This window comes from Microtus ochrogaster, chromosome 1 (genome assembly GCF_000317375.1).
Source record: "Microtus ochrogaster isolate Prairie Vole_2 chromosome 1, MicOch1.0, whole genome shotgun sequence".
Taxonomy (NCBI): domain Eukaryota; kingdom Metazoa; phylum Chordata; class Mammalia; order Rodentia; family Cricetidae; genus Microtus; species Microtus ochrogaster.
The window spans coordinates 88,934,024-88,948,195 of record NC_022009.1 but is presented as its reverse complement, the minus strand read 5'-3'; the positions used below and the strand labels follow the sequence as shown (position 1 = coordinate 88,948,195).

Sequence of the window (14,172 nt, the reverse complement as noted above, 5' to 3'; positions counted from 1 at the left end):
AAGACATTGCTTCCAGCTCCTGCCCTTCATGTTGTCAAAAAAGGTGCCGTGGCTTTTCAGTCCTTGACTTGCTGGACAGCAATTCATCATCTCCATAGTGGTCCATAGGCGCTTCTGCTGAATAAGAAGGCATTTTCATTGAACTTTAGCATACTTCTGTCTGCTCTGCTTTATCTCCCTTTACATGAATATCTATAAGCTAAGGCCTTTAGAGAGATCAGGTTTCCCAAACCCACAACCAGAAGTAGGATGGTGTTAAATGATGGCAAACAGTGGAATGAGTAAAGGGGTATTCACTCAAGAAATATTTTCTCGAGTTCTCCAGGACCATCTCTCATTATTTTAAACCAGGAATGTGAAAGATGTGACCTCTATTCTCAAAGATCAAAGCTAGTCTTACCATCATGCTGTTTCTATGATTGCAATTATTCTTATTTTACTCAACATAAGAATTTTTAATTTTTTTATGTTTTGAGATTGTAATATAATTACATCATTCACCCCTTCCCTTTCCTCCCTCAAAACCATCCTGCATACCCACCCCTCCTTACTCTTTCAAATTCATGGCTGCTTTCTAACCTGTTAATATATACATATGTCTATGTGCACATAATATGTACTGAGATAATACCTTGCCCCTAAGATGGTTTACACATTTTTATGTGTTCACGCCCTTCTCCTTTGCAGTCAGAAGTGAACCATTTTATCTTCCCTCTGGTCCTGTTGAGAAGCCTCAGTCTCTGTGGCATTTGTAGGCTCAGTCTGTCAGACACATTGTACCTCTAAACCTTAATCTTGCAAATCTTCTTTCAGAATTCAGGTCCTTTGTTCCACTCCAGCCCACAGCTGTCTCCTGACCCTTGATGACTAAACAGTTGTCTGACTAACGGGTCTCCATAATGCTTTGCCTTCCGGGTTGCACTCCAGCTTCCTTGAGAAGCCAGGCATTCCTTTGTTCTGCACTCGTGTTTACTAAATGTGAAGCTGAAGACAGAAACTGAGGAGACCAATTTCTGTGATAGTATGTAAGAGAGGATTTCAGGAGGATAATAAATACTTTGAAAGTTGAGGACAAGGAGTTTCTTTTATGGCTGGAAAGATGAAATAAGAGAGAAATGGCCTGCTAGTCAGGGGTCCTCCAGGCAAACACCGATAGAGAGAGACCTCTAGAGAGGACATTAGTGGACTAGCTGCACCCAAGCCCCTGGGCATTCCTCCCACAGTGAGAGGCTTCTTTCATACTGATGTGTATACTGTTGTCAGTCGGTCTGTAACATAACTTTGTTGGCTGTTTCTTGGGATGTTGTTAACTTTTGTTTGTCTTTTCTCAATATCTGACTTTCTCCATTGCTTCTCATCACTGGACAGGGCCATGGAGAGTGAAGACAGCCCAGGAGGGAGGGAAGAAGTAAAGCCACTTCTGCAGAGAGGAGAGGGACGTACCACTACACAAGTTATGGGTCCTGCTCTTGTCTTATTGAAGAGTGTTTCAATAAGAAATATTTTTTTATGTTTCTGACTTGTAGTTACCAAACTCTTACAAAGGGATGTTAATGATTTCTACTTCATGGGGATATAGAAGATTGAATTGCATGTTTAGTCATGAAGAAGGTACTTATTCCTGCATCAGTACCCCCGACTCAAGATCTCAAGCAGAACTGAATGTCCTAAGACTCACTATGTACTCAAGAGTGACTTTGAACTCTTAAAGCTCCTACTTCTATCCACCAAAGCTGGTATCATTAGAGTGCACCCCACATTCCACATCTGTTTAATACCTACATCTTCATATGGCCACAGCATTGGCCCAGCATGCCTTGAACTTGTATATAATCAGTGAGAATTTGATATTTACATATCAGAATATGAGTTCTTTAAACCATGGTTCTAATACACTCTTAATTTTCCTCTTTAAATCTTTCTGATTCCAGCTTCTTCTACATTCTTGACACAGGTAATCTCAACACCGGAATTACCTTTCTTACTGCCATTGCTCCTTATAATTCTAGCATTCTTCATTTTCATTGCCCAGACCCCAGTTCATCACCTCTTTTCTGTCCCTGGCTATAAATTGCTTCTGGATAAGTTTCTAGTACCACACTGTTTGTAGCTGCTCAAGATTATACCTATTAATTAACCCCAGCAGGCCAATCTCCAGCTTTTTCTCTTTCTTTCCTGTTGGTGTCTCGTGTGCTCCACACTCCTCAAATACTCGGCCACAGTGAGCATATGGCTACCCTGAATTGGTCTCACTAGGGTGCACAGCTGAGCACTCTGTATCAAACCCATTTAGACATATGTTTGGAGTTGGGCAGTCCTGTGCTTGTATTTTCAGTTTGCCTTTTCTTACATTTGTGGCCTTGGACACAATATCTAACCTATTAAAACCTATTTTTTGATTCATCTCAGATAGGAATACTTAATATATGTCTGTTTTGAGGTGTAAATGGCATGGACACATATGTTTGGAGCATGGTTCAGAAGACTATTTGGTGATCTACCATATTTATGGTCCATTTCAGTTTTACAGAATTCTGCATGGACCCAGCTAATAGTTCAAACTTAATATGAATGAAAATTTGTTTCTCTTTTCCTCCAATCAATCCATTCAAGGCTGTGGTTCTCACATCTTTGTGATGGTGCAATTTACATTTTTGATAGGCAAACTCTCAAATGTATAAATGTGAATATCACCGGATTGAAGCAACATCTGGAATTGGCAAGATCAGAAAGACAAGCCCAGTTTTTAAAAAAAGGCTTATGAATCTATTATGGCAGCACTCATCAACAGTTTAAGGCGCAAGGGTGCTTAGGGCTTAGTGCATAGTTAATGGAATAGACATAAGGCCCTTACAAAGTTATATAGCTGATGTTTTCATTTTTTTCTGATTTGCTATTATGACTGACTAGTTATTTGTTGCTTTTAATCTTGTTATGTAGCTGGAAAAGATATTGTAGTAAAAGGAAAAGCTTTATTTAATGACTTTGTTCTTTACTTATGATGTGATTATTATTATTAACATTATTAGTTATTATTCCTTAAATCTATATAGACTTACCAGTAGTCCATTTGACAAAGACTACTTTAACTGTAACTTGATGAAAGATGAATAACTTTATTTATCCAATTTTATAAGTTCTAACACATTAACTCACGCTGACAAACAACAATAACTACAAAGTGACTCTCCTGGCAAGTGCTAACACTTTTACCTTCCAAAGGAAACTCTGTGCTTGATGCTGTGCCCACCTTGTGGAGGTGCTGGGTTTAGATCAAATGCACGTAGTAGTCAAGCTTACTTCATTTTCTTCTAGTTTTCTACTTCAAAGGTGCTCGCTTTCCCTCTCATGTATAATTGTCTTGAGGTGGGCTGTAGACACCTAACTGTGGCCAACCCTGCTCCACAAGCTGCCAGTTTAATTTGCTATGAATAAAGTTGAAAATCTTCCTCCCTTGATAGGGATTCTGATGGCTTTCCATCACTTGCTGATGAAATCTAAATAAAATCCAAACAGTTTAGCCTCTTAATGAAGGACATGTGGGGTTTAGCTCCTGCTTGCCTTGAAACCGCATCCAGCATTCATTCCTTCAGTTCTGGTCAAAGTAGAGTATGGCCTCCTAGCAGGAAAAATATTTCCCCTTTATGCCCCATGTTGGTTTTTCTCAATATGTGTTGGGGGGAACCAAGAGAAAAGACTATCTTCTCTAAGTATAAAATTTAACTTCTAATATAAGTTCACTTAGTATAAAGTTTAAAGTTTTTTGGAACATCTCATAAGAACATCCCCAAAACAAAGTGAGGGAATCTTAATACATTCTTCCTTCTATCAATTCATAGGTGGAGATTTGGGGTGAGAATGATCCCACAGAATTACAGGCTTGCATTCCTGAAAATCTGGGCTGATCTCAAGGAGCATGAGCCCCACAGCATCCATGAAAAATTGTTACTGGTTTCACTGGAATATGTTCCCTAATGTGCACCCTTTCATATTTGTTGTGAGGCCTCCTTCTCACTCCCCTAGCTCTGGTCAATGGATTATGATAGAGTCACAATCCAGTCATAGTCCATTAACTACAGGTAGACATGTCTCGTCTTTTCATGCCAAACAACTTTTAAACCATGACATTAGTTATGTTTTTTAAATATTTGTTATGAGAAGTGATTACCTGCTAGTTACTTTAAGTATTTAGTTGACATAAAAAAACTCAGCCATGATCACTGAATACCTTTATTATGGGCAAAGAACACAGAACAAAAAGCAGGACAACTAAATGCCTTATGCAAATATTCATGCCTCGGTTTCAGTATTCTCCACTGTAGGCTCATAGCTGCTGTCTCTGTGTCTTGGCTACCACCACTTGGACATGTAAAGCCATCTGCTGGCATTGAGCTTCACTCTCAGTGAGCTGACCACACAGGCACCTTACTGTCCTGTAGCCAAATTTGATCAATGACTGAAACATTTATTATTAAATTAATTAAATTTTACTTAACTTGTCATTTTTTACCATTTTTTACTATTGCTAAGTATGGTTTTGGTATTACTCATAGATAAAAATCAATACTTTATATTTGGTTAATGCAGTTGACCCTCAATCTTTTCTTTTTGTTTGTTTATTTGTTTTTTTGGTCTTTTTTGTTGTGTTTTTTTTTTTTGTTTTGTTTTGTTTTGTTTTTTTCCAGGCAGGGTTTCTCTGGAACTTGCTCTGTAGAACAGTGTGGACTCAAACTCCCAGAGATCCACATTCTTCAGCCTTCCAAGTGCTAGGATTAATGACTCTGCCATCACAGCCCAGCTACCCTCATTATTTCTGAGCTCCATGTTTGCATACTTGCTTTTCAATAAGATTTTTTTTTTCAGAAAAACTGAAATCAAAACTCACAGTATCATTCTACGGAGAGCAGAAAATCAGCAAAGCATTTAAATTGGTCTATACTTATGTTTCCAAGGGGTCAAACAAAGTTTATCTCTGAAGCAGAGGAGGTAATGACCACACTGTGCAGAGCAAGGAGTTCTCTTATGAGAGAAAGAGAGCAGGAAGGGGTTTGAATGGCTGCTCTGATATCCGCTGGACAAGGCTTAGGCATTTAACACTTATGAACCTTGTTTTTTGTTCTTGTGCAAATAGAAATAGAATCAACTAGAATGAACCATTTCAAGAGTTTAAGACTGTAATCATAAGGTCACATGGCATATATATATATACACATACATATATATGTATGTATGCTTATATGTGTGTATGTATATATGTACATCCGATATATATATATATTACACCTGTGAGTACACTGATGCACAGATCACACACACACACACACACACACACACACATATATATATACACACATATATAGGAGCAATATGTTTGCCTGTGTTCACTAATTGAATTGTAATGTTGACTTTATAGATACATAGGTGTTCTGAAACCTAAAGAATCTCCTGTGTATGACAGTCTTGGCTAAGGGTCTTCATCAAGACCATGCAGTTCTAGTGGTAAGCCTCTTGACTTAATTCAACTGAGATTATCCATTTACAAAGAATTTTATGTAGATTTAAGAACAGGCATAAACGTGCTAAATAAAATCATATAAAAATCCTAGAAAATTCAGCACAGGAAACTCTGGCTGAATAATAAAACAAATACAAGCAATCACTTATAAAGCAAAGTAGATAATAAACAGGTACTGATATTTAATAAGACCGGCGTCTATGTAATGATAGAGGTCAGTTCATGCTGGGTCACTTTTCCCCATCTGTCATGTATTCACTGAGTACACATCAACAATGTTTTTATTTGCTTATTGTGTGCATGTGGAGGTCACAGGACAGCAAATGAAAGTCATAAGGCTCCTACTGTGTGTGTTCCTGTATTCAGCAGCAAGACCCTCTACCCACTAAGCCATGTCTCTGCCCATCTATCACATGACAAGCTGCATCAGAACTTTTATTTACATTTGACTCTCTTCGTTATAATATTACAAGCTACTTTGAAACAATCAGCAGGCATTTCTTAACATTCTCTAATATTTAGCACATTGGCTTGCACATTGTAAGCTCTCAATAAATATTTGTTGATTGCATAAAATATTCTATGGACATTGTTATTCTCTAATATCTCAAAAGATTCTAGTTTGTTTTGAACCTAGGTTATCAAGGGATAGTCTAGTGGAGGAACCAGCTTGTTTACTGAAAAATGAATGTTATATGCTATATCACCTTTTAGGATCCTTCGTGGAATACTACTTATTATTTTTAGGTTGTCTTATGAAGACCATACATGATTCAACTTAGGTGAAGAAATAAAAGAAGATATTATGAGCAAAAATTTCCTATCACTAAATTACAGAAGCCTAATCTCTCTTGGGCTGACAGACTAATCTATTTGTAATATGAGACTTCCCTGGGACTTGTGTTTCATTTTTAAATTTGTATTGTGTATATTCATTATATTTGATAATTTGCTACATCAGGGCATTCTCATACAAGTATGTGCTATATACATTGATCATATTCTCCTGGATATTTTATTCAATTTATTTAACTATTCAGAATATGAAGAGAATATAGAGAATTTATAATAAAGATGTTTTCCTTGTGTGTATTAGCCAACACTATTAGATGCTGAGAATTTGTCAAATTTGCTGCAATTACTCGTTGCCCTTTAAAGCCTTACCACAAGTTATCCATCTTAGGTTTCAGTTAATTAACTGCTGGAATTAATTCTGTTCCTTCTAATTATTATTCAGTGTTGACAACTTACCTGTTATAACACATTTAAACATTTGTTAATAATAAATAATGTTGTTTTGCATTTTTAACATTTTTGAATAATATTTTGGTTTTCACATTAATTTGAAATTCAATTTTACAACCTCAGTTTTGTCTACACTGGTATTTTAGATCTTTTCTTTTCATGGTTATATAGAATTTCAATTTCATATTATTTTATGACTTATTTATGTGTCATTTGTGGACATTTGCTCTTTCATTCATTTGAATGGTATCTCATTGTTGGTGTGGTGTTAGTTCTTTTCTGTCGCTGAAATAGCACATTGTGATCAAAAGCAAGGAATGAAGAAAGAGTTTCTTTATGACTTACCATTATAGAGGGTGGTCTGTAAGTTCAGGGCAGAAACAGCAGCAAGAAGACCAAAAAGGAAGCCGGGGCAGCACAGTCTCAGTAAAAAATAAACAGAGCTTGAACTAGAAGTGGGGGTGAGTCTGTAAACTCCCAAAGCCCACCTCTGTTACATGCTTCCTCCAAGAAGGCTGCCTCTCCAGAATACCCCTGAGACAGCATCAACTGGGAACCAAGTGTTTGAAATCGGAGCCTATGGGGGACATTCTCATTCAATCCACCGCAGTAAGAAATCAAGTCATTACCCACATCTTTATTTCAACCTGACTGTCTGTCAGTCACTAAAACATATTAAAGATAACCTCAGAGGCACCAATTTGTGTTGGCATTGCATTAAAAAAGAAAATTCAACACTTCCTTTTGAATTAATTTTACCAAAAGCAAGCCTAAGTTTGAATTCTCCACTTTTCCATGTGTCTGTAGTTTGTGGTTTCTGACTTGCCCCTAGCCTGTTTGTGATGCGTATCTCACATGTTTCTACTCGCTCTATGCTGTCTTGTCTCTAACAAAGGGCTTCAATCTGGAATTATTGAACAGCACAGAAAACATCATATGGAGAGAAATGAGAGATACATCATAAGGAATTTTAACAGTTTTATAAGGTGTTTACTGCAAAAAGACTAATTGTGAAGCAATAGCTTATGTCATTTCCAACTTTCATGGCAGGTATTTGTTCCACAAGACCTCTTTCGACCTCTTTATTTTTCTCACCAAATGATTGCTAGAACATACATACATACATACATACATACATACATACATACATATGCACACATGTTACTCTACGGATCAGTGGCACAGAACAATGCATGACTCAAGAATACAGCTATGCTTTAGTTTTGGTTTTAAAGGCTGATTTTGTGGAAATTCCATGGCAAGCAAGGTTGGCTGTTGCAGTGTTCTCTGAAAAGAAGTTAAACAAGCAGATCGAGTACTCAGCAGAATATCAGGCTAAGTGACCTCAAGGTGCACTATTAACTGGACTATGAAGTACAGAAAAAGTTCCATTCTCTTTGAATGTAGGAGATACTTTTGTAAAGTGATGACCATAATTGTGTAAAATTAAGTGTATCACTGTCTTTATTGAAAAGTAAAATTGATTAAAAAATAGAATAACACATAAGATAAAATAAACTTACAGCAAGAACAAGTTAAATCATTTGAAATTTGTTTCTAAGACAAATATCTTATGTATTCACTCATAAATGGCTTTTAGATATAAAGTAAAGGAAAATCAGCCTACAATTCACAATCCCAGAGAACCTAGACAACAATGAGGACCCTAAGAGAAACATATATTTATTTAATCTACATAGGAAATAGAAAAAGACATAATCTCCTGAGAAAATTGGGAGCATGAAGACTCTGAGAGAGGGTAGAAGGGGTGGGGAGAGGAAGGGAAAGGAGCAGAGAAAAATATAGCTCAATAAAAACAATTTTAAAAAAACAAGCAAAAAATTGTTTCTATAAAGTTATTAGAGTAGTTTCTAGACTCCATATTTTAAAAGAAATACAATACAAAAATGCGTACTTTATAATTCAAGGTCAAATTTTATAGGATCATGAGGAGATTTACTTGTGTGTGTATGTGCGCGCATGTACACGCATGAGAGAGAGGAGGTGTATGTCTGTGCGTGCATGCATGTGTACACACTTGTGTGTACGCACATTTTAGTGAGGAGGAAAACACCTGCATACACACGCATACAGAGGCTAGAGTTGATGTTTGGTGTCTTCCTCAGCTGCTCTCCATCTGATTTTTTGAAACAGAATTTCTCACTGAATCTGGTGATCATCAAGTCAACTAGTCTAGCCAGCCAATGAGCTCTGGGGACAGCTTTGTCTCTGACGCTCTAACCTAGAAGTCACAATGTGTGTCACTGTGCAAGTGACGAGACCCTAGGGTCTCCAACCGTGGTTTCTGATGTGGGCACAGCATGAATTTTCGTTGTGCACAGCGTGCATTTTACCTGTCTTAGGGCCCACAATGAGGTTTTATACATAATTACAAGTTGAAGACAGTGCAATAGAAATAGTCGGGGGTGGCCTTTAGATCAGATGACCCTGGGCTCTGGTTCTGCTATTCATAAGCAGAGACTCTGGCCAGTATATTTAACCTTTTGCAACCTGCATTTCCTGTGAGTTGTGCCCATTTTTATAAGATTGTACTAAATAAAATGTAAATGCCTTAAGCCTAAGAATTTGACATCTACTCCAGAAACATTAATAAATGGAAAAATGTCAAAATACACCTTTTAATGCATATTGCTTTTAAAGATCTCACTAATATAAACAAGCTATTTTTAAATTAATTTACCTAAAAGATTGTTTTTACAATAGTGATGGTCAGAAAATAATTTTTGATCAATTCTATAGTTCTCCACGATTATACACATGCAACATGGAATATTTTGGGCAAAATATTTGGACAGAACAAAACAGGAAAATTAGAAAATTCAACATGCCATGCAGAATTCTGACCCAATATTCTATTAAAACAGGCTATCAACAGGAAACAGGAGTCTGTTTTTATCTTAACACAATTAAGGAAGCTAAAGACTTGTAAGTGTAAAGGGGAGTGTTATTTTTTAATAACCAAACAAGAATCTTTGAATATTAATGAGATGCCTATCGTGCGAAGGAGAATGTCTGGAAATCGACCTAATTATAAACAATGCTGAGTAAAAAGGTTGACTAAGCCTTTCCAGGTCTCCCCATAGGGTCTCCACCTTAAGTGGTAAAATGATATCTTTTAACAGAAAAAGGCAAACAGGACTCGGCCGCACTGGGGCCCACCGTGATTCAGAGCATGCACGGGCATAATACATTCTTTAAAGACCTGAGTGTGTAGCTAAATCGTCTGTCAATGCAGGAATTCTGAAATGTGAGGGGGGTCTAAGCTTACATGACAATTAACACAGACTGGAATAATCTTGAAGAGAGACAGCTATCTTCTTATTACCTCCAGCGCCATTACTACCTTCAGAGCTTAAGGCGCAGGAGCTCCCAAACCGAACTCCTACTGACCTGTACAGTTTTACATTCTCCCTTCATGTCACACTAAGTCAGGACAGTGTCACTGCCAGGCCAGCGCGTCTTCACGAATCTTCCCATACCACGACAGATTAGGACCATCTCTGATAGAAATCAGCACCTTAGAAGGTGGTTCACACACGAAAAGACAAGTTTCCTGCGCTGCATGCTCTTGACAGTTGGTGCGAGATGAGCCTGCGGATTGCATGCGCTGAGAATTACAGCTTGTTCAGATGCATTTTCAATCGCACTGAATAAACAGCATGGGATGTTTGATGAGTGTTAATATGCAAGATGCTACAATTAGGTATGATTGTTCTTTTAAATTACTATGCTCATTTTTTTGTATTCTTCCTTTGATCTCTCACAGAACAGTGAGAACAAAATTTGTAATTTAAAACATATTGACTTTGACTCAGAAATTCATTTGCACATTGCAAACCTATTGTGAACTGAAACATATAGTTAGATGGGAAAATATCTTTAGTCTGAAGAGAAGGTGCCAATTCTTTCTCTCGTGCATGTGCTTGCCACCCTCAGTTCTTTACCTTAGGTTTAAAGTAAGTTTCTCTAAGTTATATGTCCTGTACCATTGAGATGTTCCAGGGAACCAGGACTCATGAGGGAGTAGGTTAAAATGCATTTGTTTTGTGTTCACTATAAATATGGGTTTGGGTAGTTCCTTTTACTTAGTTTTCAATATGTACAATCATCCCTAGAAGTTGATCTTCCATTACACACTAACTCTTTGGGAAAAAGGGTTTCTCTTCATGGGATTCTAATTGTAGCTTTCTCAATGAGTTCTCTACTTAGTTGAAATTATTAAAATATTCATGAAGAGGAAATTTTTACTTATAACCTGTAGTGCTGATTTAAAAAAAAATACTTTGTACTTTTTGTACAAAGTGTGTGTTTGACAAAGCCTGTTTCTAAGTTAGCACATGCAGAGTAGGCAGGCAAGTTGCTCAATGATCTAATAATCAATCACTTCACCTTCAGTCTTAGATCAAGTCATTATCTTCTCTTCGTGGTGTTCAACTTACCCAACTCTAGCCACTCTTAATGTATTTCTACATCCTGTAAAAGATCTAGGTATCACCGTGTCTGTTAACTTGTCTTACTAATGATTTATTTTCATTTTTTTTCTTCTAGAATATAGACCCACGGTTAATTGGATTTGATTGATAAAAGGGAAATCTACAGCCAATGGCCTCTCCCACCACACTGCTGCTATGGAAAGCAGACCGGTCAATAGGAGATGGTCTGATGAGTAGTGAGGATTGAAGATGCCGCTTCAACCTGTGGGAAATCAATGGGAGATCCTTGCTGCGTGAAGGGTACCTCGAGCTTTCCTTCCCAGGCTAACATTTGAGAAGCTGGAGGTGCATTCTACCATCGTTTCAAGGTTCCCAAGTGGATACAGATATATTTGCCTCACTCTACCAGAGAGCTAGACAACTAATGTGGGACCATGGCACATCCCAGAAGCATGTGGCCAAATTATGTTTGGAGAGCCATGATGGCTTGTGTGGTACACAGGGGGTTGGGCGCCCCGTTGACTCTCTGTTTGTTGGGATGTTTGCTGCAGACTGTCCACGTGCTCTCTCAAAAATTGGATGATGTAGACCCATTGGTTACCACTAACTTTGGCAAGATAAGAGGAATTAAGAAAGAACTCAATAATGAAATTTTGGGGCCTGTCATTCAGTTTCTTGGGGTTCCATATGCTGCTCCACCAACAGGTGAACATCGTTTTCAGCCTCCAGAACCACCGTCTCCCTGGTCTGATATCCGGAATGCTACTCAATTTGCTCCTGTATGTCCCCAGAATATCATTGATGGCAGATTGCCTGAAGTTATGCTTCCTGTTTGGTTCACTAATAACTTGGATGTGGTATCATCATATGTACAAGACCAGAGTGAAGACTGCCTATACTTAAACATCTATGTCCCAACTGAAGATGGTGAGTTAACTGCAGGAACACAGGGAGATACGTTTATTTTCTCTCCTAAGTTTGAATAATGTTAATTCATGTGTACCGGTAGTATGCATGGCTTTTTCTGTTGGCATGTAGACATATTTTACATGCTTGCATGCCGCTCTTTTTGTTTCTGTGTGTCTGTGTATCTGTTCTTATTTTTTCACTGTGCCTACTCATTTTCTTTCCTCCACAGCACGTATACTTAGGTAGAAATGGGCCCCAAATTTCCATTTCCTACCAAATGACGTCTGAGAAGATGCATCAGCGTTTCCTCATTGCATGTGCAGGCTCAGCGAATTGGGGCTCTTTGGCACTCAGTAAAAGCAGGAACGTACTAAGTTAGATAGTGGTGTTGCATGTTCCGGCGGTCTGTGATGGGGCGCCATGTTATTTTCTAGTCTTCTATTCATTTTTCAGTAAAAAGAATATCCAAGGAATGTGCCAGAAAACCCGGCAAGAAAATATGTAGAAAAGGAGGTATGTATAAAAGTGAAAATGAAAACGATGTAAACATTTATAGAGGGAGAATCAGATCTTCTCCCAGAAGATGATTAGCTGATGCTGGGGAGTGAGTCAGGAGAGCTCAGGCTGAGCAGACCGTACTGGGAAAACTCATTGCTGGTGCCTGTGTTCTCCTATAGGTAGTGCTCTTATGGATGCAATTTCGGCCTTCTCTTTTCTTATATAAAAAAAAAAAGGTTACCTCACTCTTATGCTACCTAAGAAACCCAAACAGCACTGCCTTAACAGCCGGTCTCTTACTGAACATGTATAGAAGTGTGTCCCTATTCACAATGATTAGTTAAGCCAAAAGCTTTGTTTTATGTTGGTATAGTCTTAGATCCTTCTGCACACTGGCCACAGCTATGGGGCAGTTTCCATTATGACGTAATAGTGATATTTTCCCCAAGAGTTGCTTTTATTTTCAGTTACTCTCCTAGAAGAAAATGAGATATTTTATTCTTTATGCAAAATATTTACAGTCTCAAAGTGCCTTTAGCATTTATATATTTATGTTAAACAATTTAAAACATGGGGAGAACGTGATTCAGAAGCTACAATTAAATCAACCTTCAAATCATCCTCTAGCCAGATTGAGCAAATCTAGACACTGACAGCTGCAAGCTCGCATCTGAATGCGGCATGACCACGCTCCATTTTTATATAACATTCAGGAAAACTCTCATAGGAGTCTATGATTTTCTATAGCAGTAAATATTCTAAGTGTTATTTTGACCTTGCTCATAGCTTGGTAGACTTTTCAGTCTTCCTACAGAAGTTGTATTAATATTCCAGTGTTGTACGTTCCATCGCTCTTTGCACTTCCAATCTGGCTGGAACAGGTCAGATTTCATCATGGCATCTTTGTGTGGAAGGAGTGTCCAAACACTCTGTTTTATGAGATTGGATTATATGGAAGATACTTAGAATAACAAAATCATCAACTCTCCATCATAAGTATTTGCATTAAGTCGACTATTATTATTTCTCTTATTTGTTGGGTAGAGTTGAACCTCTACTTATAAAATTTAAGGTCATAGTCTGGGTCAGATTCGTAATATGCTTAAGAAGACGTGTGGCAGAAGCAGGGAGTGCTCAGAAACAACTAAAAAAAAAATCCATTCTTTTATTTTCAAAGGAGAAAAGCAGCGGTGACTTACAGCCTGTCAGCTAATGGAGAATTCTGCAGAGGGTGTTATTATGCTGCTTATCAAGAATGTGTAATTAGCTAAGTGACTTTAGCCTCCTATCACAAAGTTGTTGATTTACAAAGTCATAAATAAAGATGCCGTTCAAGAATGCATAAATAAAGCATAATGCAGGAGAAAGGTGTGATTAAGAAAAAGGATAAGGGCACCAAAAGATACGATAGTAAGCAAGAAAAATGACCTTTCTTCTCATAGAACTCCATCAAGAGGAAAAGACTCAGCAGAACTTCTTCTTCTTCTTCTTCTTCTTCTTCTTCTTCTTCTTCTTCTTCTTCTTCTTCTTCTTCTTCTTCTTCTTCTTCTT

General features: G+C 37.7%; 1 protein-coding gene across 9 annotated transcripts in view; it reads left to right on the top strand.

Moving 5' to 3' along the window:
• Window positions 1-14,172, top strand: part of Nlgn1 (neuroligin 1) — an 865,603-nt gene that overhangs the window by 182,680 nt on the left and 668,751 nt on the right. For 5 of the 9 annotated variants that reach the window (XM_026782753.1, XM_026782749.1, XM_026782745.1 and 2 more), the window contains 2 exons: window positions 11,330-12,141; window positions 12,577-12,636. In XM_026782753.1, the coding sequence (XP_026638554.1) occupies window positions 11,649-12,141; window positions 12,577-12,636 (553 nt within the window). In that variant the 5' untranslated portion in view covers window positions 11,330-11,648. The remainder of the gene's footprint in view (window positions 1-11,329; window positions 12,142-12,576; window positions 12,637-14,172) is intronic. The other 4 variants (XM_026782765.1, XM_005343897.3, XM_005343896.3 and 1 more) reach the window with 1 other exon arrangement.